Source organism: Pleurodeles waltl, chromosome 2_2 (genome assembly GCF_031143425.1).
Source record: "Pleurodeles waltl isolate 20211129_DDA chromosome 2_2, aPleWal1.hap1.20221129, whole genome shotgun sequence".
Lineage (NCBI taxonomy): Eukaryota > Metazoa > Chordata > Amphibia > Caudata > Salamandridae > Pleurodeles > Pleurodeles waltl.
In genome coordinates, this window is record NC_090439.1 from 308,629,320 (window position 1) to 308,656,987 (window position 27,668).

The 27,668-nt window shown below is 47.3% G+C and overlaps 1 protein-coding gene across 1 annotated transcript in view; it reads right to left on the reverse strand.

The window, feature by feature from the left end:
• Positions 1-27,268, reverse strand: part of C2_2H18orf21 (chromosome 2_2 C18orf21 homolog) — a 153,899-nt gene extending 126,631 nt beyond the window's left edge. Inside the window, exon 1 of the mRNA XM_069219775.1 lies at positions 27,015-27,268. Coding sequence (XP_069075876.1) covers positions 27,015-27,100 — 86 coding nt within the window. The 5' untranslated portion in view covers positions 27,101-27,268. The remainder of the gene's footprint in view (positions 1-27,014) is intronic.
• Positions 27,269-27,668: the final 400 nt, after the last annotated feature.

Below are 27,668 nucleotides of genomic sequence, written 5' to 3' on the forward strand. Positions count from 1 at the left end.
ACGGAGGTGTGGCGGGGCGAGGAAAGAACCCTGGAGGGAGCTGAGGCTTCGCTCCAAACGTGGTCCCCGCGGCATGCAGGAGCAGTGCTGCTGCATCTAGGGGGAGAGAGCGCTGTGTGGGTGGCGCTGCGGCCGTGCGCCGGCTCGAGGACATCGGCCGAGGAGAGCTGAGAGGCTGCGCTGCACCCAGGGGAGACCCTGCGGGCCGGGGCTGGAGCGGCGGAGGGGCGTTTGCGGAGAGGGACTTCCTGGTGTCGTGAGTGATGACAGAGGTGTGCTGAGGGTCCGCGGAACGTGGCGGAGACACCGGGACGGGACGAGGCCTCTCTGAGGATACTGACACGTCCGAATAACCAAAATTGAACGGAAAGACTGGGGGCCACCCTCTCCGGGTTCCCGTTCTGAACGGGCCCACCGCGGACCGCTGCCGCGCCGAGAAACACACCGTGATCCGGCCCAACGAAGGGCATAGGCCTTGAGTGACTTCATGGCACCGCGGGTGCAGCGTGATCAGCCCTGGGGCCGGTCGAGGCCCTACTGAAGGTAACGGCACGAAGTGACAACAGGGTGGGGGAGGGGAGAGGAGTTAGGGAAGAGGATGCCCTACCCCCCCTTACCATTTAATACCTAATGGCGGTTAGCGGCTGGGCCGGGATGGAGCCGGACCCATCGTGGAGCCACCGGATGCCAAAGGTGGAGAAGACCACAACTTGGGCCTGAACACCTCTCCCCACGCCCTCTTTATAACTGTGGTAACTACAAACGCGCAGGGGACCTAGGCTGGACTTGAAAGACCGCAAGAAGTGAGCTACCTGACTCCTGTTTCCGATATTGCGATGGGGAGAGACAAGGCGAACAAACAACCCCCACCCTCCCAGCAAAAGATTGACCAGTTCACGACGCCGGCGGGCCAGCGAGGAGAGGGAGACACAGCCAGCGGAGGCCCCGCACCAGACGGAGTGAGTGCCATCCTTCAAGCCATTCAATCATCACAGTCTGCGGTAGAGACTAAGATCGGGGAAGTGCGAGAAGACGTGGGTCTTGTCCGACAGGACCTCAGAAACGCAGTGAACCGGATCACTGAGGTTGAAACTAGAGTCTCCCAGACTGAAAACGACCTAGCCGACCTCAGAAGTAAAGTGGCCCAGCTGCAGACCCGAACCGGCGAGCTTCACCGCCGTGCGGAAGATGCAGAAAACCGGTCAAGACGCAATAACCTGCGTTTCATCGGACTCCCAGAGGGCATAGAAGATGGTGGTGCATCTGAGTTCCTAGAGAAGTGGATTAAAACCTGGATGCCAGAGCAGTCCCTTTCGCCCTGGTTCGCGATCGAAAGAGCACACAGGGCATTGGCTCCTCGCCCCCCTCCTGGTGGCCCAAAACGTCCAATGATTGCGCGCTTCTTCAACTTCAAAGATAGAGACAATATCCTTAAAGAGGCTAGGAGGTTGGAAGATCTTCAATGGGAGAACCATAAAATCCTAATTTTTCCAGATTATACCCGTGAGGTCCAGACCCGCCGCCGGTCGTACGAACACGTTAAGCAGAAACTTAGAGCGATGCAACTTTCATACATGCTCCTCTTCCCCGCGCGGCTCAAGGTCCTCCTGGCCGGGCGAGCGCACTTTTTTGAAACACCTGAAGAGGCTTGGGACTGGCTGACGGAGGAGGGTGTCGGAGCCCGAGGGGGGCCCTCGGGACACTCGGAGAGGGCCCCTCGGGTTGGTCCCCTCGCCCCGGGAGGTCCCCGGAGGAGCCGGAGGCGCACCAGATCCCGGAGAGGGAGACCGAAAGACACAAACACCTTGGAAAATAATGAGGAAATCCGAGACTTTGGCTCACAAACAGAGGGGGAACCCGCGGAACCCTCGGGGCCTCAGACCCCAAACCAATCAATAGATGACAACAACTTGAGCCAGTCCCCGGCCCTTGGTTAATATGACGCATTTGACACCCACTGATGGGAGTCCAAAAGACTCGGGATGTCAGACTTACCTATGCAGACCTTACAAGGGTCACTATAGAAGGCGCCAAGCCTCCCTAATATATGACACCCGAGACTTGGCAGGCTTTCTCTAATTGTAATTGATCCGACTATATGGAGGGGTCCACCACTCCACCCCAAGGACAGTCCTGCTGGCTGTCTGGTTTTGGTTGGGTATTTGGGCGACAGATGCTTCCGGGGTGGGAGTATGGGGAGGGGGGTGGTTGGGGGGTGGGGTTTTTGAAGTTAGTTTAGATAGGAATAGGAATAAGTTGGTTAGGTCTCTTATTATTTCTTTGTTATGTTGGGAATGGTCGCCCCTGGGTCCACAGCCTGACACTCAGCCCTATGTAACACCTACGCAACTCATGCCTGGCACTCACTAACCCAGGTCCTTTCCTGGAACGTAAATGGCCTGTTGGAAAAGATCAAGAGGTCAGCAGTATTTAACACTCTCCGCAGGTACTCCCCCTCAGTGGTCCTCTTGCAGGAAACTCACCTCCTTGGGACTAGGTGCCCCATGCTCATGCGGGGAGGATATGACAGAGTATACCACGCGGGATTCTCCAGGGGCTCTAGAGGGGTAGCCATTTTACTTCATCGCTCTCTGCCTGTGGTGATCACAGCCACGCAGGTCGACCCACAGGGCAGATTTGTTGTGGCCATGGGAACTCTTCATGGAACACCGATAAACTTTATATCTGCATATGCCCCCCCGACGAGACTTGATGCCTTCTTGCACTCGCTCCGCCGAGTGCTTGTGGGACTGCCCCAGGGGACCACCCTGTTGGAAGGGGACTTCAACGCGGTTCTTGATCCCGATTTGGATGTATCCGGCGAGATCACGGCCAGTAGATTAGCCAGGGCTTCGGCTCTGACTGGTTGGACCGAGAGCCTTGGCCTTTGCGAGGTATGGAGAACCTGGCACCCTAGGGATCGTCGGTACACCCACACGTCGGCTGCCCACCAGACGCAATCCAGAATAGATCTGGTATTCATGTCCGCTCTGGACCTCTCAAGCTTCACAGGGACAGAGATACTTCCCCGGGGAGTTTCAACCACGCACCGGTGCGGGTCCGCCTAGGTGGAGCAGATCCCTCCAGACGCCCGGTATGGCGCCTAAACGCATGGTACCTTCAAGACAAAGACTACACCCAGGAGATCAGAAATCAACTAACCCAATATTTTGATCTGAACCTGGGGTCGGTCCGGTCCCCGGGAACATTATGGGCCGCCTGTAAGGCTACCCTTAGAGGGCATGCCAAGCACCTTCTCCGCTCCCGCGAGCGAGACAGGAACTCTCAGATCTCTGACCTGGAGGCTAGGGCCCTGAGACTGGAACGCCAACAAACGACCTCTTCGTCTGCCACTGCCCTGAGGCAGCTGACTATGGTCAGAGAAGAAATTAAACACATAATGCTAGACTCGGCTAGGTGCATGTGGAGAGCTTCGGTAGCCCGTATATATGGCTGGGGGGATAAAAATGGGAAGCTCCTGCACTGGCTGGCGACTCGCCCTCTGGCCGGCAAGGTTATACCTGAGATTTTGGAACCCTCGGGCTCCCTCTCCAGGACACCTGCTGAAATTGCACAGAGCTTTGCCTCGTACTATGCCCGCCTCTATGCAATGCACCCCCGCCCTGCCATTGAGAAAGAGACCCCTCTTTTGAATGACGTCACTCTCCCCAGGATCTCCCTGGAGGCAAGAGATAGACTGGACGAAACTATTAGCCTCGCAGAGATAACCAGTGCAATTTCCGGATTGGCATTGGGCAAAACTCCAGGCCCTGACGGACTCCCGGCAGAGTTATATAACAAATGCAGTGATATACTGGGTCCCCACTTACTCAATATGTATGGAGAAGCCGAGAAACTAGGCCGATTCCCCACCGAGATTGACCAAGCTACGATAGTTGTGATACCAAAAACCCAACCCCCATCGCGGCATTGTTCGGCATACCGACCCATCTCACTTCTGAATATTGAGATCAAAGTGCTTTCCTTGACCCTGGCCTCTAGATTGAAAGAGATAATGCCCACACTAGTGCACCCTGATCAATGTGGCTTTATGCCCACTCGTAGCACCAGGCACTGCATTAGGCGGCTGCATGTGGCTCTGGCACATCGCAGGACTCTGTCACACACACCCTTGGCATTACTCTTACTGGACTTTGAAAAAGCCTTTGATACAGTGGATTGGTCCTACCTTGAATTGGTCCTGCAGAAAAATGGACTCGGCCCCAAATTCCGAGGCCTAGTGAGACTCCTGTATTCCAAACCGACAGCTCGAGTCCGGGTGAATGGAGTGGTCTCTGACCTGTTCCCTATTGGCCGCGGAACCCGGCAGGGTTGCCCGATATCCCCATTGCTCTTCGCATTAATGATAGAGCCTCTTGCGATACTGCTGCGAGGAGATCCCCTGATCGAAGGCTGGTCCTGGCCCGCTTGCGCAGAGGACCGTGTGGCGCTATACGCAGATGATGTCCTCCTATATCTCTCCAACCCGGCTAAAAGTGGCCCCCGCGTGCTAGAGATCCTGAGCCTTTTCGCAGAAGCCTCGGGGTTGATCCTGAATCCCGCCAAGTCCCTGTTGGTCCCCCTACACCGCTCCGGAGACTGTGTGGACTGGCAGCGGAATATTCCAGTGCGAAGAAACAGCTTTAAATACCTGGGAATATTTATTTCACTTCTCCCTGAGTTGACATGGGAACTTAATGTTACACCGTTAACCAGGAAAATTAGAAGCGATCTCCTACACTGGAGGACACTCCCTCTTAACCTGCTTGGTAGAATAGCGCTCTACAAGATGATGATCCTCCCTAGGCTCCTCTATCTCCTGCAAAATTTTCCCCATCCCATTCCTAGGAAATGGTTTGGGGAAATGGACTCATTGGCACGCCAATTTATATGGAGCGGAGCCCGCTCACGGTTAGCACTCAAAACCTGCCAGAGAGATGTGTATGATGGAGGTTTGGGCATGTCTAATATCCATTTCTACCACCTCGCGTCACAAATACTTGTAATTAATGACTGGATGGGGGGTGGGTGGACAGATACGGCATACCGACTGGAGCTCCAAACGATGGGATACCCACGGATTTGGGACACCCTTTATGGAGGTCCGATCTCTCGAGACATCCCGGACGTGACCAAGGTGGTTCTGCAGGGATGGCGGACGGCTCAAAAATCGACAGGGTGGTGGGGCCGTCTTACCCAACAGACCCCATTGTGGCAGGGGAGGCAATTGGTGGAGGTGGCGGGCCTGGAGGGGTTTCAGAATTGGGATAACATTGGCATCTCCACACTAGGCGATGTCTGGAATGGGTCACACATACAATCCTTCGAAGATCTCCAGAAAAACTTTTCATTAAATAAGACACAGTTCCACAGATACCTCCAGCTCCGACATGCCTTATCAGTACATATCCGAGTGGGAGAAACCGTACCCGAGTGCAGCCCCATGGAGGCCAAGGCACTGATGGGGAGCTTGGGCAAGGGGGGTGTTTCCCAGATATATCGCACCCTGGTCTCCGGCGCCTCGGGTTCCCTGGGGGTGCTTCGCCAGAGATGGGAGGGGTGGGTTGGCCCCATGGAAGAGGTGGAATGGAGTGAGGCGCTAATGGCCCCGCGTGCCCTGGCGATTGCTACCCGTCTTAGACTGATACAAACGTATTTTTTGCACACAGCATACCTCACACCCGACAAACTACACAGAGCGGGCCTCCGCCCCACTGCGGAGTGCCCCCGCTGCAGAAATCCCACAGCCGACTTCTTTCACATGGTATGGACCTGCCCGGCCATGGTAGCCTATTGGGGAGCTGTCTTGGGGGAGGTTTCTGAGGTGTTGCAGGAGAATATAGAAAGAGAGCCTTTGCCCCTCCTTCTTGGGAGCATGGGTGACACCGAACTAAGGAGACCGGATCGAATCTTCCTCGGGGTGGCGTGCTTAGTGGCTAAGAGGGATATAGTGGCAAACTGGAAGGCCAAGAGTGCCCCATCACTGGCTAAATGGAGACGGGGAGTGGATTGGTGCGCACAGAGTGAAAAACTTGTATATGAGGCTAGAGGATGTCCGGATAAATACAATAGGATATGGGGGAAATGGGAGACCGCAATAGGCACCTGAACAATATGTCATCTCTAATATTAGTGCTGTCTGGGATCACAGGTTCGACCAATGTTGGGTGCCCGTTGGCATCGTGTTTTGATGTTTGTATCATGGTTTTCTTTCTTTTGCAAAAATCAATAAAAGTTCTTTATAAAAAATAAAAAAAAGGTGCCATAGTCTCAGACCCGACTTGGCTGCAGGTGTGCAAAGGTACAATGTGACTGGGGCGTGATCAGAAAGGGCAGATCGGCCATTTGTTTTATTTTTAGGCCTATCTGTCCCCAAAGGGGGCAGAATCCACTTGGCACCAGGGATCTTGTGTGTGTGTGTGTGTTTTGTAGGGGTGGTGCGGCCCCTTGGGCAAGGGTCATCCCCAAAAGAGGGCAATATATTTTATGCCATTTCTGTACCCCTTGGGAACAGATCGGCCCAATTATTTTAGGACCATCTGCCCCACGGGGGCAGAACCACCGCCAGGGATTGTTTTTGTGTGGGTATTTTTGTGTGGGGGGCAGCCCCTAGGGCAAGGGTCACCCCCCAACCCCAAAAGGGGTCAAAGCACTTATGTACAGTTCTGTCCGAGTTGGGGGAAGATCGGCCTATTTTTTGTAGGGCCATTTTGTAGGTAACAGTAAGAAAAGTAATGCAAACAGTGTAGAATTACAATAGGATGCAATAGGTGAACATAGGTCTAGGGGCAACACAAACCATATACTCCAAAAGTGGAATGCGAATCACAAATGGACCCCAGACCTATGGGAGCTTGTAGAGTGTCGCTGGGACTGTAAGAAAACAGTCAGGGTGCCCAAGATACCCCACCCCAAGGCCCTGAAAAGTAGGAGTAAAGTACACCTACTACCCCAAAAGGACACGATAGTCGTGATAGGGAGATTCTGCAAGAACCACAAACACCAGCACAGCACTGAAGACAGATTCCTGGACCTGAGGACCTGCAAGGCAAGGGGACCAAGTCCAAGAGTCGCGATAGTGTCCAGGGGGAGCAGGAGCCCAGGAAACCCCGGATGAAGGTGCAAGGAAGCTGCCTCCGGATGGAAGAAGCTTAGGATTCTGCAACAACGAAGAGAGCTAGGAACTTCTCCTTTGGAAGGAAAATGTCCCATGGCGTGCTGAAGGTTGCATAAGTGTTCCCACGCAGAAATACCGCAAACAAGCCTTGCTAGCTGCAAGGGTCGCGTTAGAGGTTTTTGGGTGCTGCTGGGGACCAGGAAGGACGAGGATGTCGCCCCTTGGAGGAGGAGACAGAGGGGGAGCTCAGCAACTCAGAGAGCCCCCACAGAAGCAGGCAGTACCCGCAGAAGTACCAGAGCAGGCACTTAGAAGATTTGTGAACTGGAGCTGGCTCAGTCACAAAGGAGGGTCCCACGATGTCGGAGTCCAACTCAGAGGGTTGAGCACTGCAGGATGGAGTGCTGGGGACCCAGGCTAGGCTGTGCACGAAGGAATCTTTGGAGGAGTGCACAGAAGCCGGAGCAGCTGCAAATCACGCAGTACACAGGTTTGCAGCCTAGTGTGGGGAGGCAAGGACTTACCTCCACCAAACTTGGACTGAAGGATCACTGGAGTGTGGGAGTCACTTGGATTGAGTTCCTGTGTTCCAGGGACCACGCTCGTCAGGATGAGAGGGGACCCAGAGGATCGGTGATGCAGTCTTTTGGTGCCTGCGTTAGCAGGGGGAAGATTCCGTCGACCCACTGGAGATTTCGTCTTGGCTTCCAGTGCAGGGTGAAGGCAGATGACCCCCAGAGCATGCACCACCAGGAAACAGTTAAGAAAGCCGGCAGGATTAGGCGCTACAATGTTGCTGGTAGTCATCTTGCTACTTTGTTGCGGTTTTGCAGGCGTCCTGGAGCAGTCAGTGGTCGATCCTTGGCAGAAGTCGAAGAGGGAAGTGCAGAGGAACTCTGGTGAGCTCTTGCATTCGTTATCTCAAGAATACCCCAGAGGAGAGACCCTAAATAGCCAGAAAAGGAGGTTTGGCTACCAAGAAAGGAGGATTGTCTACCAAGAAAGGTAAGAGGGGGTCTCTGACATCACCTGCTGGCACTGGCCACTCAGAGCAGTCCAGTGTGCCCCCAACACCTCTGTTTCTAAGATGGCAGAGGTCTGGGACACACTGGAGGAGCTCTGGGCACCTCCCCTGGGAGGTACTGGTCAGGGGAGTGGTCACTCCTCTTTTCGTTTGTCCAGTTTCGTGCCAGAGCAGGGCTGGGGGATCCCTGAACTGGTGTAGACTGGCTTATGCAGAGATGGGCACCATCTGTGCCCATCAAAGCATTTCCAGAAGGCTGGGGGAGGCTACTCCTATTAATCAAAAAAGATATACACAGTTCCATATAAAATGTCTCTGAAAATAACAGGTAGCTAGAAATACAAAATATTTGGAGCAAGAGCCCTCACTCACCTTGCGGTGACATGCTTCATGATAGGGCTATGCTCCTCATCAGGCCGGCACTGCAATGCATGACGGGCCCCACAAAGGGGCTCTTTGCTGGAGATCTTTTGTAAGAGAGAGCCGGTCAGCAAACATTACTAATCTAGGATTGGTATGAAAAAACTGTTAAAAATGACTAGAGGTAAAACTTAATTTATTAGAATGTCTAACCTCTGCCATGATTAAAAACAAAAGAGGGGGAGAAAATAAAACAATGTTTAAACTCCCCCCAATTTTCTTTTAATAATAAGGAAAAATCACTAAAACACTCAATATGGAGTTCTAGTGAGAGTAGACACAAGATCCCCTGTGCTACTTCTAGAAATTATCAACATGTTTCTCGCTAGTTAGTCAAAAATGATCTAGTGCGATTCATCAGGACCATGACACCTACCTAATCCTTGAATAATTTGAGACCCATAGCGGGAACCCTCCATATACTAAAAGATGGGCCCCATTGGGGAGAACACCAGGCTTATGTGGTCCGTTAAGGTTCTATAGGAGTCCCACGTCTGTTGGCACACCTATGTTCCTTCTGTGCTCCCGGCATACTCCTCCCCAGCCCTTCACACCTATTTCCAAAGGGAGAGGGTGTAACACCTTCTCTCAGTGGAAACCCTTTGTTCTGCCTTCCTGCGCTGGGGCTGCCCAGACCCCAGGAGGGCAGAATCCTGTCTGAGGGGTTGGCAGCAGCAGCTGCAGTGGAAACCCCGGAAAGGCAGTTTGGCAGTACCCGGGTTCTGCGCTAGAGACCCATGGGATCATGGAATTGTCACCCCAATACCAGGATGGTATTGGGGTGACAATTCCATGATCTTAGACATGTTACATGGCCATGTTCGGAGTTACCATTGTGACGCTATACATAGGTAGTGACCTATGTATAGTGCACGCGTATAATGGTGTCCCCGCACTCACAAAGTCCGGGGAATTTGCCCTGAACAATGTGGGGGCACCTTGGCTAGTGCCAGGGTGCCCACACACTAAGTAACTTAGGCACCCAACCTTCACCAAGTGAGGGTTAGACATATAGGTGACTTATAAGTTACTTATGAGCAGTGAAAAATGGATGGGAAATAATGTGGATATTATTTCACTCAGGCTGCAGTGGCGGGCCTGTGTAAGAATTGCCTGAGCTCCCTATGGGTGGCAAAAGAAATGCTGCTGCCCATAGGGATCTCCTGGAACCCCAATACCCTGGGTACCTAAGTACCATAAGGAAATTATATGGGTGTACCAGTGTGCCAATGAGAATTGGTAAATCTAGTCATTAGCCTGCAGTGACAAATTTAGAAAGCAGAGAGAGCATAAACACTGAGGTTCTGGTTAGCGGAGCCTCAGTGATACAGTTAGGCATCACACAGGGAACACATACAGGGCACATACTATGAGCACTGGGGTCCTGCCTAGCAGGATCCCAGTGACACAAGGGCTAAAACAACATACATACAGTGAAAAATGGGGGTAACATGCCAGGCAAGATGGTACTTTCCTACACCTACCCACATAAGTGAGGTACTATTTTTTTATCGGGAGGACTAGAAGAACAAGTGTTAATGCCCCTTGTCTTTCTCTACTTTTTTCCTTCCAAATGTAAGACAGTGTATAAAAAAGATGCCTGTTTGAGAAATGCCCTGTAATTCACATGCTAGTATGGGGAACCCGTAATTCAGAGATGTGCAAATAACCACTGCTTCTTAACACCTTATCTAGTGCCCATTTTGGAAATATCAAGGTTTCCTAGTTACCTATTTTTCACTCTTTATATTTCACCAAATGAATTGCTGTATCCAATGAAAACCCTTTGCAAGGTGCACCTCATTTATTGGCTCTGGGTACCTACGGTTCTTGATGAACCTACAAGCCCTATATATCCCCGACATGGCAGGAAAATGTAAAACGTGGAGAGAAATGTCTGTTTTTTTGCCTTCATTTCAATATTTTTTTATTTCAGCTGTTATTTTCTGTAGGAAAACCATGGAGGATCAACACAAATGATCCCTTGCTGAATTTAGAATTTTGTCTACTTTTCAGAAATGTTTAGCTGTCCGGGATCCAGCACTGGTTTCACACCCATTTCTGTCACTAACTGAAAGGAGGTTAAAAGCACAATGAATGGTAAAAATGGGGGTATGTCCCAGTAAAATGCCAAAATTGTGTTGAAAATTGTGTTTTTTCTGATTGAAGTCTGCCTTTTCCTGAAAGTTGGGAAGATGGTGATATTAGCAGCGCAAACCCTTTGTTGATGCCATTTTCAGGGGAAAGAAACAAAAGCTTTCTTCTGCAGCCCTCCCCCCCCCCCACCACCATTTCTTTAAAAAAAAAAAAAAATTAGCTGTATTTTGGCTAAATTCTTGGCCTCCTTCAGGGGACCCCACAAACTCTGGGTACCCCTAGAATCCCTAGGATGTTGGGAAAAAAAGGACACTAATTTGGCGTGGGTAGCTTAAGTGGACAAAACGTTATGAGGGCCTAGGTGCGAACTGCCCCCAAATAGCCAAAAAAGGCCTGGCAAAAAACAAACACATATTAAGAGATCTAGAAGCTGTACACTGAATTCCATGTTTTCAATCTTTATAAATGGAATCCTTTATTTTTTTCAATACATTCCACTCAGGAAAATAAACAGAATTTGAAAAGAATAAGAAAAGTGCCAGAATGTTCCTTTCAACAGGTCTCAGTAATTTGGTTCTCTGTAGGAGTCTAGGGAGAAGATTTATGGGCCTCTGGGAAAAGTGAAATAGCCAAGTAGCTATTCTGCCTCAGACACCAGCTGAGTGAGTACAGCAGATGGCTCTTATCCCAGTGCCGTAAGAGACTGGGGCCTGATTTAGAGTTTGGCAGATGGGGTAACTCCATCACAAACGTGATGGATATCCCGTCAGCCGTATTACGATCCTGTTATATCCTATGGGCATTGTAATTCAGCAGAGGGGATATCAGTCACGTTTGTGATGGAGTAAACCCATCCGCCAAACTCCAAATCAGGCCCAAAATGTGTCAAGTCATGTGCTTTCTGCTCTTCAGTCACACCACAGCAAAAACACCCCCAGTTTTGGTGCTTATATAGACAAGCTGAGAGGAGGGGAGCCTCATGCATGGTGGGGGGTGGAAAACTACTCCAGAAGGGAAGGGATCGAAGCAGCACACAAGGAAGAGAGCTAGAAAATATATGCACTGGAATTCTGAGTGAAAAAGGAAAAAGTAGTTCCCTAAACATGAGCCGTGGAAGGATACAAATCAGCCCATCAAAAGGATCGTAAGGAGGCTCTGCTATAGGGAAGAGAAAAACACAAAAAGGAATGCAATCCATCAAATAAGAAGCAAGCAAATGAGATTGACAATATAGCCAGCCAAAAGTGAGCAACAGGCAGACTAAGCCTAGCCCTTTAGCCCTGAGCGGTGGTAGTTGGTAGCAGCCTTTCTGGGTGGGAGAATAGTTGTGAGAGGCTGTAGGTCTTTCGCAATTAGCCAGCCAGTCTGGTTCACTGTCTGCTGGGGAGACCTAAAAAGTAATGACTGAGACAAGGGACAACAGCATGTTTACTTATCGATAATCTTCATGATCTTTAGTCCTACTCATCCTTGTCACAGTAATTATAAAATATGTGCTAGCCTTCACTAAGCTTGATATAATTGGGAAGTCATGTGCGTGAACTATTCTATTAAAGCATCCCCAGGGTGACTGAAGCTTTAGTTTTACTTGCTGTTCTTTTTCCTGTGTGATGTGGAAATCACCTCAAAAGTAATGACTGACACTGATTGCACCCCTCGAGCCAAGCGCGGCAGACTGTTTAAATCAAGGGGATTAGACCCACACAAGACTCACTCTGAGATAAGAGCATACACTGGTCATGTGAGTTCTGTGCGTGGCCTGCCATTGACTTATCACCTATCCCTGCTGTAGAGCCCCTGATTCGGGTGTGCCAGATCTGCAAAGCGGACCCTGCATGCATTACCACAATATTTTTGGGCAACAAGGCTGCACCGGTAGCTCAGAGGGAGCATTTGGCCTTTCATGTGAAGTGACCAGGAGTATGTGTCAGCAGCAGTCCTGCCTGGAACCCTCCCTCAGTATTTCCCCAACAGGCTGCAGGCCACATTTGCGTGCAGATGCTCGCTGTACCTCTTACTGGTCAGCTGTCGCCACCGTAGTTCCTCTTCACAGGCGTTCGCATCGCCTGTTCCAAGCTGTCCACATGCCCCTGGAGGAAGACAGCTACGTCACTGCTACAGAGAACAGCCTTGTCTGGAAATTCACAGGCGTTTGCATCGCCTGAACCAAGCCGTCCATATGCCCCTGGAGGAAGACAGCTACGTCACTGCTACAGAGAACAGCCTTGTCTGGAAAGGAGAAGCCATTGTCATCTCTGTCCTCTACCAACCAAGTGCCCACAGTAACAGACAGGGCCACCCGCCACAGCCAGCACAGCGGGGAGGGACTGCGTGCCATACTGTACATCACATGGACTAGTCAGAGACACTTTCCTGGGCATGCATGGTCCGGCTGCACGCAAACTCAGATTCCAGGCCACAGCACACCGTCAGGTCACTCTGTTTTCCACATCTCCAGAGGGCCATCCCCTGCTCCTCTGAACAGCCGTGAGACCTATCTGGGTAGTCCAGAAAGGCAGACCACCCTCAATGACAACCTTCCACAGCCTAAGAGCCACTGCCCGCAGGACCACACGCATCAGTCGCAGCACAGCCTCCATTCACCGAACTCATAGAATCAGTCTCAGCTGCCCCCCGCTGGAAGACATGGGTAGGCATACTAAACAATTACTTCTGAGCCACTTGTGAGACGGATGGCACAGTGAAGAGGTCTCTGCTGCTACACTCTGGGGAAAAGGAAATATACAAGTTGTTTCAACATCTGACCAACACAGGAGACAACCAAGACTATGAGGCAGCAGTTGCCACCCTCAATGCCTACTTTGACCCACAGCTCAATCCTGACTGAATGCTTCAAGCTGCATCAGGCATGCAGAAGAGAAGACAAAACCATGGATGGATTTCACACCCGCCTCATGGCCCTCGCCAGCACCTGCACTGATGATGAAGGCCAGGAAGTCAGGGTGCAGCTTCTCCAGGTCTGTTGATCAGAAGTCCTGAGGAGATTGATTCTACAGCAACACACAATGCCCTTTACACTAGAGGGTTAGGGAAAGGAGAGAGTAATTATGGGGCTACACATTTGGGGTCTACATTACATGGATAAAGCATGACACAAAAGGGGTGTGTGAGGCCATCCGTATATTTTTTATAGTATACCCTCTAGGTCCTGCCCCAGAAATGAGGAATTCAAAATCGTTCTGGATTGGATAGTTACCCACAAATCGAGATTACGGCTCTCACATATAAGAACCTATAATGGGCATGTTTGTTTTTTGTGTGCTGTGAGAACTAATTCAACACTAACACAACAAAGCCGGAAGACTTCATAATCTACGTCAGGTTGCACAAATTAACAGTTAAGTGAAAGAGATGGAGTTAGCATTGACACACAGTTTGGGTACCCAGGCTTCAGTGAAACCTACCAAGATCAAGAAGGAAATTGTTGACGTAGCATTCTGGCACCAACTGCGCAACCCTGCAGTCAAGGCCCCACCCAATCCGCAGAGGAAGTGTCGAAACTGTGGCATGGAACAACATGCAGGAGACAGCTACCCCATGCAAGACTGCACCCGCTCCAAGTGCGGCAAGAACAACTATTTTGCGAGGGTGTTCAGGAGCAGTGGCAAAGGGTGCAGAAACAATAAATCCCCATGTGTGGGCCAGGCACTCCAACTGATGTTGGAAGGAGAGCCCTAGTCAAGGGACAAGCCTACCCCACAGTCTGCAAGGCTAGATGATGACAGCAACAACAAGGAAGTGTTTCGAAGTGTTTCTCATTTCTTACGTGGGGTAGGACTAAAAGGCCTGTAACCACCACCCGCATGCACTGTAATCATCGCAGGAAGTGAATGAAGTCCTCATTGACACCGGTGCATCCCTAAATGTGATGGACATCCAACAATACCAGACGTTGAGGCCCCTGATAGCACCACAAAGATCTACGCTTATGGCGTACAACAGCCCTTGCCAATAGTGGGGGTGGTCAGCGTAGAAGTTGCAAATGGTAATGTTACAAAACATGCACGCTTCCAGGTCACACATGTGAAGGCAGGGGCACACTGCTCAAGTGTCAAACACTGAAGATTTGGGACAGGTGTTATTTGCCCGAGGAATTCACAAAGCCCAAGTTGACCAGAATCTAAAAGACTTTCCACAGCTATTTCAAGGACCTGGCTACCTAAAGGGGACCAAAGTTAAGCTGCACACAGACCCTGTTCTTAGGCTGCCCACTACACTCCATCATCACAGGGTACCTTTCCACCTTTGGCCGGCAGTGGAGGAGGCACAAACTGGAGCAGCTTAGAATAATCAATAAGGTATTGGGGGAAACCCTATGGGAGTCCCTGCTTGTCATTGCCCCAAAGCCTAAACAACCCAGGGAATTCCAGTTCTGCATGGACCTGTGGCTCCCCAACCAAGCCATCCTCTGCGAATGACACATAACACTGAGGGTGGACGAAGTTGTCGCTGACTTTAATGGGGCATGGTGGTTTTCAAACCTCAACCTAAATTCAGGTTGCTACCAATTCAAACTTGCCCAGAAACCTGCTACATTAATAACTTTTCGACCCACTTTGGGATGCTGTGATACAAATGACTGAGATTTGTTATTTCCTCCGCAGTTGAGGTGTTCCAAAATGCCATCCCTGAGGCTTTGTTTGGATTTGAAGGAGCACTAAACATGAGAAGACATACAGGGCTTGACACTCAATAAGAACAAATCCATTTTTGTAATCCCTCATTAAATTATTTGGGTTTGTCTTCTCGGGTGCCGGTTAGCAAATCGACCAGCACAAAGTGCATGCCATCCAGAAAGCCCCTAAAGCCTCAAATCCCAAAGGAGAAAAGGAGCTTCTTAGGAATGTCCACCTACCAGGGGTGGTTTGTATCAAACCTAACCACCAAATCCGAGCCCCTCTGAGCACCAACGAGGGCCGATGAGCCCCGGAATAGGACAAATAGGCAGGCAAAATGTTTCAGAATGTCAAGAAGGCACTGCTTAAAGATGTATCCATGTCATACTTCAATCCACAGCGCCTGTCTGAACTCATCATAGACCCCAGCACGTTAGGATTAGGCATTGTCCTCTCCCAAGAAAGGAGCCTAGGCTTGTGGGTACTCTACTGCATATGCTAGCAGAGCAGAGCACTGCTGGCAATGAAGAAAAGATACTTGCAGACTGAAAGGGAGGACCTGAGGATAGAGCGCTGGATGATTGAAACTACAGCTCTACAGATTCACGGTTATCTATCGACCTGGACTGGAAAATTCAGCAGTCTACCTATCCCTGAACCCTCAACCGAGGCTGAGAAAGAGGACTTGGTTGCTGCAGATGTGATTGTGAAAATGGTGGTACGAGTGGCACTGCCCCAAAGCCATGTTCCTGGGTGATGTCAAGATAGCAGCTGCAGAGGATACTGAAAGGCAGAAGGTCATCAAGGCTATCTGAAAGCACCAGTGGAAGCGCTTCCTGTGATTGTGTGAAAAGATGGAACCCCAATGAGTGCACCGTGACAAAGTAGTTCTGGAAGGTGAAAGAAGAATTCAGCGTCATCTATGGGGGGGTGATACTGCAAGAGCAGCATTTGGTGGTGCCACAGTCGCTGTGTTAGCGAGTAGTGGACCTGGCCCACTCAGTCCATTAAGGGACAACCAAAACAAAGGCGAGGCTCAGGGAAAAGGTGTGGTTCCCTGGTATGGTGCCTGAGTCAATGGAAGATGCATGCATGCCATCCCTGTCAAATCACCAGCATAGCAGCGTCTTCACCAGCGCCTTTCACAACCAAACATCCCAGCATAGAACAATAGGAGAAACTAGGCATGTATTTTGCCTGTTTCCTGGGTGGACGCCAGATGCTGGTTATCACTGATAATTTCACAAAATATCCTCTGGTAGAACTGACCTCTTCAAAGGCATTCGCAAATGTAAAACTCCTTTTGGAGAAAGTACTGGCTGCATTTGGTTTGCCCCTAGACATAAAGACAGGCAACGATCCACCACTTATCGGCCAGGAATGTGATGCATACCTTGCAAAACTCTGGGTGACGCAATGTAAAAGTCACGCCCTAGTGACCCCAGGCCAATAGTGAGACTGAAATATTTGTGATGATTCTAGATAAAGCGCTTACCATTAGGGTGTGCCAAGAAGAAGACCTAGAATGGTGCTTGCACCAATTCCTATAAGTGTACTGCAATACCTTGCATTCATCCACATTGTGCTCACCTATGTTGCTGACGTTTCCTCTGCCAGTGTGAGACAGCATCCCGTAGGATTGTCAAGATAGTGAGCAGCAAACAATCATGCCAGTATGGCTCACTGAGCAGAAGTGCCCCGAATACAAGAGGGAGACAGTGTAATTGTCCACAATCAAACCAAATATGAGAAAGACCCCTGGGTGATTACTGATGCAAAAGGCACCATGACAATAGCTAAAAGTGAAGGAGAGACACTTGTCCACAACATCTCATTGTTCAAGTGACTAGTGGCATTTAGGTTAACACCAAGAGAAAGATGAGAGTGCAGAGGATAGCCTGGGATGGACCGAGAAGGCCCTGCAGAGCCAACAAGAGACCGAGTGAGCTGAGGACTCTGAGGAAGAGGAGGCAAGACACAGATGCACCATTCCACAGGGAAAGGTTCCTGGCCCTGAGAATGGGCAAGTAGAGACTGACAGTCTGCTGTGGAATCAGTGGTATAATTGGACGCCCAACCCCCTGGCAAATCTGAACTTGTGTGACTTCATGGGGTGATTTGATTTCTTTTATCTCATTCCTCCATATTGCTGTCACCCCTGATGTTTGAGTTTCAAGATGCAAGGCCCCAAATAGCTACATCTGTTAACTAAAGTGGAGAAGGATGTAGAGGGTCACCCGGCCTCTACCCCAGCATGGGTGACATTATCACACACCCCTTGAGACGGGGGCATTGAGAGTTTAAATAAAAGGGAGTAGAGTCACACAGGACTGGCTCCAAGACAAGAGCATATAGTGGTTGTGTGAGGTCATGGGCCCATCACCCATCCAAGTAGTAGGACACCTGATGCGGGGTGTGCCAGTTCCGCGAGGCAGACCCCTCCAACATCACCATACACACACACACACACACACACACACACACGAGTGCTGGTTAACTGGCCACCCCGCCTGGGAAAGTGTAGCGCCCTTTCTAGCCTAGGTACACGCAAGTGAACACACCACATACAGAGCTTGATCTTACAATTCTTTATTACTCTGCGTGCAAGCGCAAACTCAACATTCTAAACATGTAATCTATTCAGCATACCTTACAATGTACGTCACAGTTCTATGCAGTACATCAGGAACCAAAAGAGTCCCGTCATTGCTAACTCACAAGACATTACATCTCCCCACTCGTTAAATAAAAAAGATTTTTTTTACAAACATATATATAACAATTTCTCAATAAGTAGTCTTGAGCTCGGACTAAACAAAGAGATTGTGTCCTCTGAGACTGGGAAAAGAAAGGAGAAGCATCCATGACTTATGCTGGTAATGATGGGACAGGTGCAGTCAGAAGGCCCTCTTCACACACAAACTAAACAGTCTCATCTCTGACATTAGGAATTGGCGAATGATGAGGCAAGTGTCTGAAGTGCAAAGAATCTTGCATAATTGACTTTCCAGGATAGTGAGCAGTCACCATATGTCCTTTGCTAGTCACAACTTCAAAGGGTTCAGCATCAAAAGGAGCATCAGATGTACTTGGCACATTGGCGTTTGTCAGAATATACTTTCACCTTTTGTTTATGACCCAAGTTTTTTGGGCGAATGTTAGAAATGGGGTCTCTGGTTGACAGTCAATTTGCACTCTGTCCAAGCATGGACCCTCACTCTAGTCAGGACCAAGGAGATACACACTTAAAATAACCCCTGCTCATCCCCTTAGTTTTGGCACAAGCAGCCAGGCTTATCTCAAAAGGCAATGTGTAAAGTATTTGTACCAACACACACAGTAATACAGTGAAAACAATACAAAATGGACACCACACCAGTTTAGAAATATAAATAATATTTATCTAAATCAAACAAGACGAAAAGAACAAACATCCAACATACACAAGTCAAGATGTGAAATTTCAAAAGAATAAGAATATTACTCTATAGTAAACAATGGAAACGTTGATTTTACACAAAGCACCTGGTTTGCATCAAAAATAAAGCTGCATGGACGAGTGTGCGTTGAAAAAGTCAGCAATGCGTCAATTCCTTACTCGCAAGTGAGGCCGTGTGTAGTTTCTTCTACGGTTGAATAAGCGATGCGATGTTGGATCTCCCACCCACGATGCAGGTGGAGCATCTATTCTAGCCGCAAAGCAGGTTGCACGTCTTTTTTCAGCCGCTTTGCAGGTAGTGTGTCAAAAATTTCCCTGCACGGTGTTCTGTGTGTGGATTTCAGTCCTTGTTCTGCCAACTTCACCTTTCAAGGGCCCAGGGACTGGATGTGGCACCACTTGGCAGGGTAGGAGTCTCGGCAGAGAGTCCAGATGGTGGCAGAGGAAGTCTTTGATGGCCCTGAGACTTCAAAACAGGAGGCAAGCTCAGTCCAAGCCTTTTGAGATTCTTCTCAAGCAGGAATGCACAACAAAGTCCAGTCTTTGTCCCCTTTCACAGGCAAAAGCATTAACTACGGGATAGCCCTACAAAGTACAGTCACAGGCAGGGGGGAAGCACTTCTCCTCAGCTCTTCTCCTTGGCAGAGGTTCCTCTTGAATCCAGAAGTGATCTAAAGTCTGGTGTTTTGGGTCCAATATGTGTACCCCTCTCTGCCTTTGAAGTTTCCCAACTTCAAAGAAAAGTCTCTGTTGTTTACAGGATCCTACCTTGCCTGGGCCAGCCCCAGACACACACCAGGGGGTTGGAAACTGCATTGTGTGAGGGCAGGCACAGCCCACTCAAGTGTAAGGGACCACTCCTCCCTCCACTCTAGTCCCGATGGCTCATCAGGATATGCAGGCTACACCCCAGCTCCCTCTGTGCAACTGTCTAGAGGAGATCCACAAACAGCCCAACTGTCAGTCTGACCCAGACAGGGAATACACAATTAGGCAGAGTCACAGAATGGTTAAAGCAAGAAAATGCCACAAACTAACAATCTAAAAACCAACTTCACCAACAGATGTATTTTTAAAATTGGGAGTTCAGAGACACCAAACTCCATATTTCTATTGGCTCCCAAAGGGAAACTGCATTTTAAGGATATTTAAAGGCAGCCCCCATCTTAACCTGTGAGAGAGATAGTACCTGCAACAGTGAAAAATGAATTTGGCAGTATTTCACTGTTAGGACATGTACATGTCCCATCTTTAACATACATTGCATCCTGCCCATAGGACTACCTTAGGGGTGCCTTACATGTTTTAAAAGGGAAGGTTTAGGCCTGGAAAGTGGGTACACTTGCCAAGTCGAATTGGCAGTTTTAAAACACTGCACTGCTGTGTCAGGTCTGAGCTATGTTTACAGGGCTACCCATGTGGGTGGCACACTCAGTGCTGCAGGCCCACTAACTAGTAGCATTTGATTTACAGTCCCTCAGCACCCCTAGTGCACTTTACTGGGGACTTTCTAGTAAATCAAATATGCCAATTAAGGAAAAGTCAATTACACATACAATTTCTCATAGGGAGCACTTGCACTTTAGCACTGGTCAGCAGTGGTAAAGTGCCCAGAGTATCAAAAAGAGCAACAGAGTCTAGCACACAGCAACAACCTGGGAAATAGAGGCAAACAGTTAGGAGAAACCATGCCAAGGATGTCAGTTCTAACAGCGGAGTTCACCATCTGTTGTAGATCTCCTTTGGTCCACTTTGTTAACCTGATCTTCATGGCTCTCCCAAACAGCAGTGTGACATCGTTTTCACGTGGCGTTGAATGAGAGTTGATCGATAAGCTCAAAGAGTAGCATGGACAGCTGACCTCAGATTAAGGATTTTCTAACTTAGCATGTTGAACAGTCTTTTTAAGTGTGCTCAAAAGTGTTCGACAACACCATTTGCTTGTGGCCAAAGAGGTGTGGTTTTCTGATGCTTCACATTGAGATGAGTAAGAAAGTCTTGAAATTCTTAACTGTTTAAAGGCAGACCATTGTTAGACTTTAGAATTGAAGGAAGACTACATACTGCAAAATGCCATCTAATTTCTCAATTACTTTTTCTTGAGTAATAGATGAAAGCTCTTCTACTAGTGGAAAACGGAAATATTCGTCCTTAATTACCATCAGGGAATGTTCATTGTCGAGAGGACCAAATAAATCAGCAGCAATTCTTTCCCATACAGGTTTTGGTAAATCTGAAATGTTCAAGGTATACTGAGTGACTTTAGAAGATAAGTTAATCTTGCCAGTTGTGCAGTTGCCTTTCAAGATGAGGAAACCAAACTCTGTGTGCTTGTTTGGTGAAAACAATTCCATGATGTCCTTAATGGGCTACTTTAATTACTTTTTGTCGCAGACTCTATGGTATGATAATTCTGGAACCTCGTAACACAATACCTTCTCAAGTAACGGAGAGTTCACCTTTTATATTCTTAAACATCTGATATTCACGGTCAAGTGTGAGAGGTCGAGCGTGTCCTTACAGGACTGGTGTGCAACAATATGCTTCAGTAGCAACATGTCACTGCTTTTGCTTGATGCAGTAATATTTTGTTCCAAAAAGATAGCAGCAGGGGTATTTGACTTTACAATCAAATGAATGTAGGATACTGCTGCTTTTGAAGGGGTATCAGGGCACTGTACTAGCACTTGGTAAAAGTGTTCAGCAGGGTTTTGATCTTTCCCTTGGTGTGCAATAGTGTAGTCATATTTCTCTAGTCCCAAACCCAAATGTTCAATTTTTGGAAGGCACCTTGGCTTTTGGATTGCCAAAGATGGTAAGCAATGCTTGATGATCAGTTACAAGAGTGAAAGGGTTTCAAATAAGAATACGTGGTATTGTTCACAAGCCCATAAGACTGCTAAACTTTCTTTTTCAGGTCATGAATAGGCATGTTCAGTTTGTGACCAACTTCTGCTTGCATATGCCACAATATGCCTTCAAGCATTTTGGTGTCCATTGTGTTGGGCAAGGACTGCGCCCAACCTGACCGGGTTTGCATCAACAACAACCTCTATATATATATAGCTTCAGATCAAAGTCAGCCATTTCAGTGGCGTTTTCAATTGCATGTTTGACTTTCTTAAAACTTTGTTCACTTTTGTGTGACTAGTAAAATGGAACATTTCTTTTTGTTGAGTCTCTTAAGATAGCACTTACTGTGGCAGTCACATATATATCTAGAACAGTAACTGGCCATACCAAGGAATGAATGTAACATGGTAAAATCTTGTCGGATTGGTGACTGATAAGGCTTGCACTTTAGCTGGATTCAGGGTCATACCCTCATCAGAAAAGATATGGCCAAAGAATTTGAGTTTTGTTTGGTTAGACCTGCATGAGCAAGTAGTCGACAAACTTGTGTAAGGTCTTTATCATGTTCTTTTCGTGTGGCCCCAAAGACTAATGTGTCATCACTGTAGTTGAACGCATTTGTGACAGGCTGTATTATAGGTCGAATGACATCTTGAAAAACTTCTGTAGATAATGACAAACCAAACATAATCCTTTATATCTGAATAGATCAATGTAAGTAGAAAAGGTAGGAATAAAACTGCAATTTCCTTCAACTTCCAATTGAGGATACCCTTTGTTCACATTAAGGTGAGAAAATACTTTAGCACCATTTAACTCTGTGATCATGTCGGCTATGAGCCGACCGGGATGTCGTTCTCTTTCATTTGCCTTGTTAGCTTGACGTATATCAACACGGATGCGTACGGCTCCCTCACTGTCTTGCTTCTGGACTAACACTATGAGCGAAACCCACGGAGTTCGACCAGTAGATTACTCAATGATATCATGCTTTATAAATGTTTCAAGCTCTTTCTCAAAAGCTTCTTGTAAATGAAATACAGTTCATCTATGTTTTTGAGCAACAGAACGAACATCCTGATTGATATACAGTTTCACCTGCATGGTCTTAAGCTTTCCCAATCCATGAAACAATTAATGGAATTGACTTACTATTTGGAGATAAGCATCCATGTTATAATTCACAGATATCGGTCCCATTTCAGCGGCAGTACTGAAACTGAGAAGCAGGCACTTGACGCAGTACCTTGAAATATGCGAATGGGTGCTTGTACCTTTGTCTTTTTTTGTTTCATATGGGCTACAAATGAATCTTGACTCTTCAATGGTGTGGATACAGCCCATTCATACACTTTGGTTTTGGACTGTATGAGACGGGGCAATGGATAGCTCATTGTATTTCTCCTCAGACATGTTTATTGACACACCACTGACAATAATATAATGGTATAGAGCAGTCATTTATCTTTAGTATACTTTTTGGGCAATGTTTGAATGACTTTTGTGATATGCGCATGTTTCTCTGAAGTAAATAAATATGGACACCACATATCCATCTTCCTCAATGTCACTTGACACACTGAAATTGAAGAACTCTTGGACGAAGATTTAGATGACGATCGACTTTGTTTAGTGTCAATTTGCCCCAGCCGATATTGCTACTTGGCCTTACAGGCGTATATACAGGGAGTGCAGAATGATTAGGCAAATGAGTATTTTGACCACATCATCCTCTTTATGCATGTTGTCTTACTCCAAGCTGTATAGGCTCGAAAGCCTACTACCAATTAAGCATATTAGGTGATGTGCATCTCTGTAATGAGAAGGGGTGTGGTCTAATGACATCAACACCCTATATCAGGTGTGCATAATTATTAGGCAACTTCCTTTCCTTTGGCAAAATGGGTCAAAAGAAGGACTTGACAGGCTCAGAAAAGTCAAAAATAGTGAGATATCTTGCAGAGGGATGCAGCACTCTTAAAATTGCAAAGCTTCTGAAGCGTGATCATCGAACAATCAAGCGTTTCATTCAAAATAGTCAACAGGGTCGCAAGAAGCGTGTGGAAAAACCAAGGCGCAAAATAACTGCCCATGAACTGAGAAAAGTCAAGCGTGCAGCTGCCACAATGCCACTTGCCACCAGTTTGGCCATATTTCAGAGCTGCAACATCACTGGAGTGCCCAAAAGCACAAGGTGTGCAATACTCAGAGACATGGCCAAGGTAAGAAAGGCTGAAAGACGACCACCACTGAACAAGACACACAAGCTGAAACTTCAAGACTGGGCCAAGAAATATCTCAAGACTGATTTTTCTAAGGTTTTATGGACTGATGAAATGAGAGTGAGTCTTGATGGGCCAGATGGATGGGCCCGTGGCTGGATTGGTAAAGGGCAGAGAGCTCCAGTCCGACTCAGACGCCAGCAAGGTGGAGGTGGAGTACTGGTTTGGGCTGGTATCATCAAAGATGAGCTTGTGGGGCCTTTTCGGGTTGAGGATGGAGTCAAGCTCAACTCCCAGTCCTACTGCCAGTTCCTGGAAGACACCTTCTTCAAGCAGTGGTACAGGAAGAAGTCTGCATCCTTCAAGAAAAACATGATTTTCATGCAGGACAATGCTCCATCACACGCGTCCAAGTACTCCACAGCGTGGCTGGCAAGAAAGGGTATAAAAGAAGGAAATCTAATGACATGGCCTCCTTGTTCACCTGATCTGAACCCCATTGAGAACCTGTGGTCCATCATCAAATGTGAGATTTACAAGGAGGGAAAACAGTACACCTCTCTGAACAGTGTCTGGGAGGCTGTGGTTGCTGCTGCACGCAATGTTGATGGTGAACAGATCAAAACACTGACAGAATCCATGGATGGCAGGCTTTTGAGTGTCCTTGCAAAGAAAGGTGGCTATATTGGTCACTGATTTGTTTTTGTTTTGTTTTTGAATGTCAGAAATGTATATTTGTGAATGTTGAGATGTTATATTGGTTTCACTGGTAATGTTAAATAATTGAAATGGGTATATATTTTTTTTTGTTAAGTTGCCTAATAATTATGCACAGTGATAGTCACCTGCACACACAGATATCCCCCTAACATAGCTAAAACTAAAAACAAACTAAAAACTACTTCCAAAAATATTCAGTTTTGATATTAATGAGTTTTTTGGGTTCATTGAGAACATGGTTGTTGTTCAATAATAAAATTAATCCTCAAAAATACAACTTGCCTAATAATTCTGCACTCCCTGTAGAATGTAGTTTCTGGAAGACTTTGGTGTCCATTTTGTGTTCTCGGCATGACGCACTTAGTTTTTACTCCGCCTTGCAAATCACTTTCCTGCAGCCCTTGCACATTTGTTCAATGATGGGACATTAACCTTCATGTGGAACCGAAAATCTTCATCTGAAGCAGTTTGTTTTTCTTCGGATACATCACCTTGTGTCCTTCAGCCTTGTGTTTTTGCTTACTTTTCATGTTCATGACTGACTTACTGAGGGCACCTCCAGCCCCTGTCTCAGCTTTAGCAGCCGTAAGTACTCACGTCAGACTAAGTGTTTCTCTCAGCATTCGTCTTCTGAATTAATCTGACCAACAACCATCTATAACTCTGAGATGTATGGCTTCTTCAACATTGAACTTACAATGTTTGATGAGTGTATCTAGTCTCTCAACAAATTCATTGATGGTTACATCAGTTTTCTGTCTTTCCTGACTGAAAATATAGCTTTTGTAATTAAAATTTGGCCTTGGATTGAACTTCAGATTTAGCATGTCTTTGATAATGGTATGATACTTCATCAGCATAAGTTATTTTCTTTATTACTTCTTTCACTCCTATATCAGAAAGATTCTTATTTGACAATCTTCCTGTTGTTTGTTTCTTCCAGTGCAGCACTGAAATCATCAAAAAAGTTTCTATCCAGGCAGTCCATCTATCACCAATATTTTGCTTTTTATTGGTATTGCATGGAAGTGCTAGTTTAAAGAAGGAGGCAGCATTATAACCCTTTGTGGAACTTAAGGATGTTAAATGGCAGGGTCCTCTTGAGCACAGTGCGCTGTCTTCTTATAGTGGCACCTTCATTATGCACTAACCCCGTGCCACCACCTGTGTTGTCACACCCACTATCTGGCTGTGAAGTGCTGTCTTCTTCTTTAGCTGTGAGTAGCGCCTTTTTTTTCTTGCATGGGTTCTTCATCCACTGGCCTCTTTGCATTATATGTATCGTACCTGGTTTTCACTGCCTTTAACGTTTCTTTGCACTGAGTTATCCCTGCCTCTAGCACTTCTCTGTTCCTGGTGATTGCTGCCTTTAGCATTATTGTTTTGTGTATCTTATAGTTCTGTATTGTGATGTGATACCTCTTTCACGGCCTCACTAGCAGATTGCTGTCCAGTGATACACTAGTTTCCTGGTAGGGTCTTCGTCTGTTTTGAAAGTTTGTCACTGGCTGGAGCGGCACTTTGACTCCACAGACACCAAATGTCGATCTTCACTTCGACTGAGGCACGTGTGGCACGCACGAACAGTTTGCTAGACCACAGCAAACTCTCTAAAAGAGCACTGTTGGTTCTTTGTGTTACATACCCCCTATCTCGCTACTAGTTCTAATGTCCTCCCCAGCCTGGGTACTCGTAAGTGAACCTGCCACACATGGAGCTTGGTCTTACACGTCTTTATTCCTCTGCGTGAATCGCAAACTCAACATTCTAAACATTAAATCTATTCACCATACCTAACCACTTATGTCACATTTCTAAGGCATCCATCAGTAATAAAAAAGTTCCAGTCATCGCTAACTCACAAGACACTACAGAAGGACTGCCTCTTTATTGACTTTACTGGTATACGGACGTCAGGCAAAACTAATGTTTAGACACCCATGGGGGACTAACAAACTCTCCTCCACAGGTGCACCTGGTGTAATGGTCTCTTATAACCTTCAACACTAAAGCCAGTAACCTTATATACCCCAACACGCAAATCAGGAGAAAGTATCACAGAGGTGACCTTTCACTAGGTTTGGTTGATCCACAATTAGCAAAGTAATTCTACAAACTGAATAAATATTATAGTTCTTAAATCTATTAGTAAACACATCAAAAGAACTTTAACGTTAGAAAATCCTAATGGAAATTCCAGGGAAACAATAATAATTACATAATACGAGGCTCGGGATTCAAAGAGTATTTTCTTCCATTTCCTTGTCTATGCTTTAAGAAGACCTGAATATGATAGTTTCCCATACAAAGATGGCGACAGACTCAAAAGAGAAAAAAAACGATCACGCTGCCTCTTTCTGTTTCTATTACCAAGATGCTGGCAACACCCCGGGAAAGGTTAAATTCGTGTAATTTCGGTCTTATGTTACAACAAAAAGTGAAATATGACTAAGAATAGAATACATTGCTGTTAGGGTGTACTTACAGCAAGTGGCGGGCCTCCCCTGGGCAGCTCTTGCGAAGCACGTGAGCACCGCGTGCTAAAAATTGTAGAACAGAGTCGTCAGACATGTTTACAAACCGTTTCGCTTTGCACCAGCCTGTTGGAGAGACTAGTTTCCATTAAAGGAATATTCTTAGCAGCGACGCGCCTTTACATCACGTAAAGCTCACCCTGCGTCTTTGCGTCATACGGAAGTATGCCCGCCTCTGGACTATATGTTGGAGTCTCCCAATGTTCCCAGCTTCCTTACTGGCATATGCGCAATTTCTTTCATCGCCCTAAGATCTGCCATCCGAGGCGGAAAAAGTGTTCTCATAGGAAGTGTCAAGTCGGTTTGTACAATCTCAACAAGTTCCGTCAGTGCGATTGTCTGTCTCCGAGTACGCATATTTTCCTGTATCTGGCAATTAAATGTAATAACTTAATACGCCCCGTTATTTGTATTATTTTCTTCTTTCAACAAGGCGGAAGTGCCAGATAGATGTAACACAAACGCTGGCAAAGCTAATAAGTCTGGCTTTTTCATAAATCAAAGTGCTTCTCCAGTAATAGACGTTTGCATGTGTTTGTATTGCTTTGGCAATTACGTAGCGTTTGGTTACACCAAGTGTTGCCTGCTGACCGTTTTTATACAGG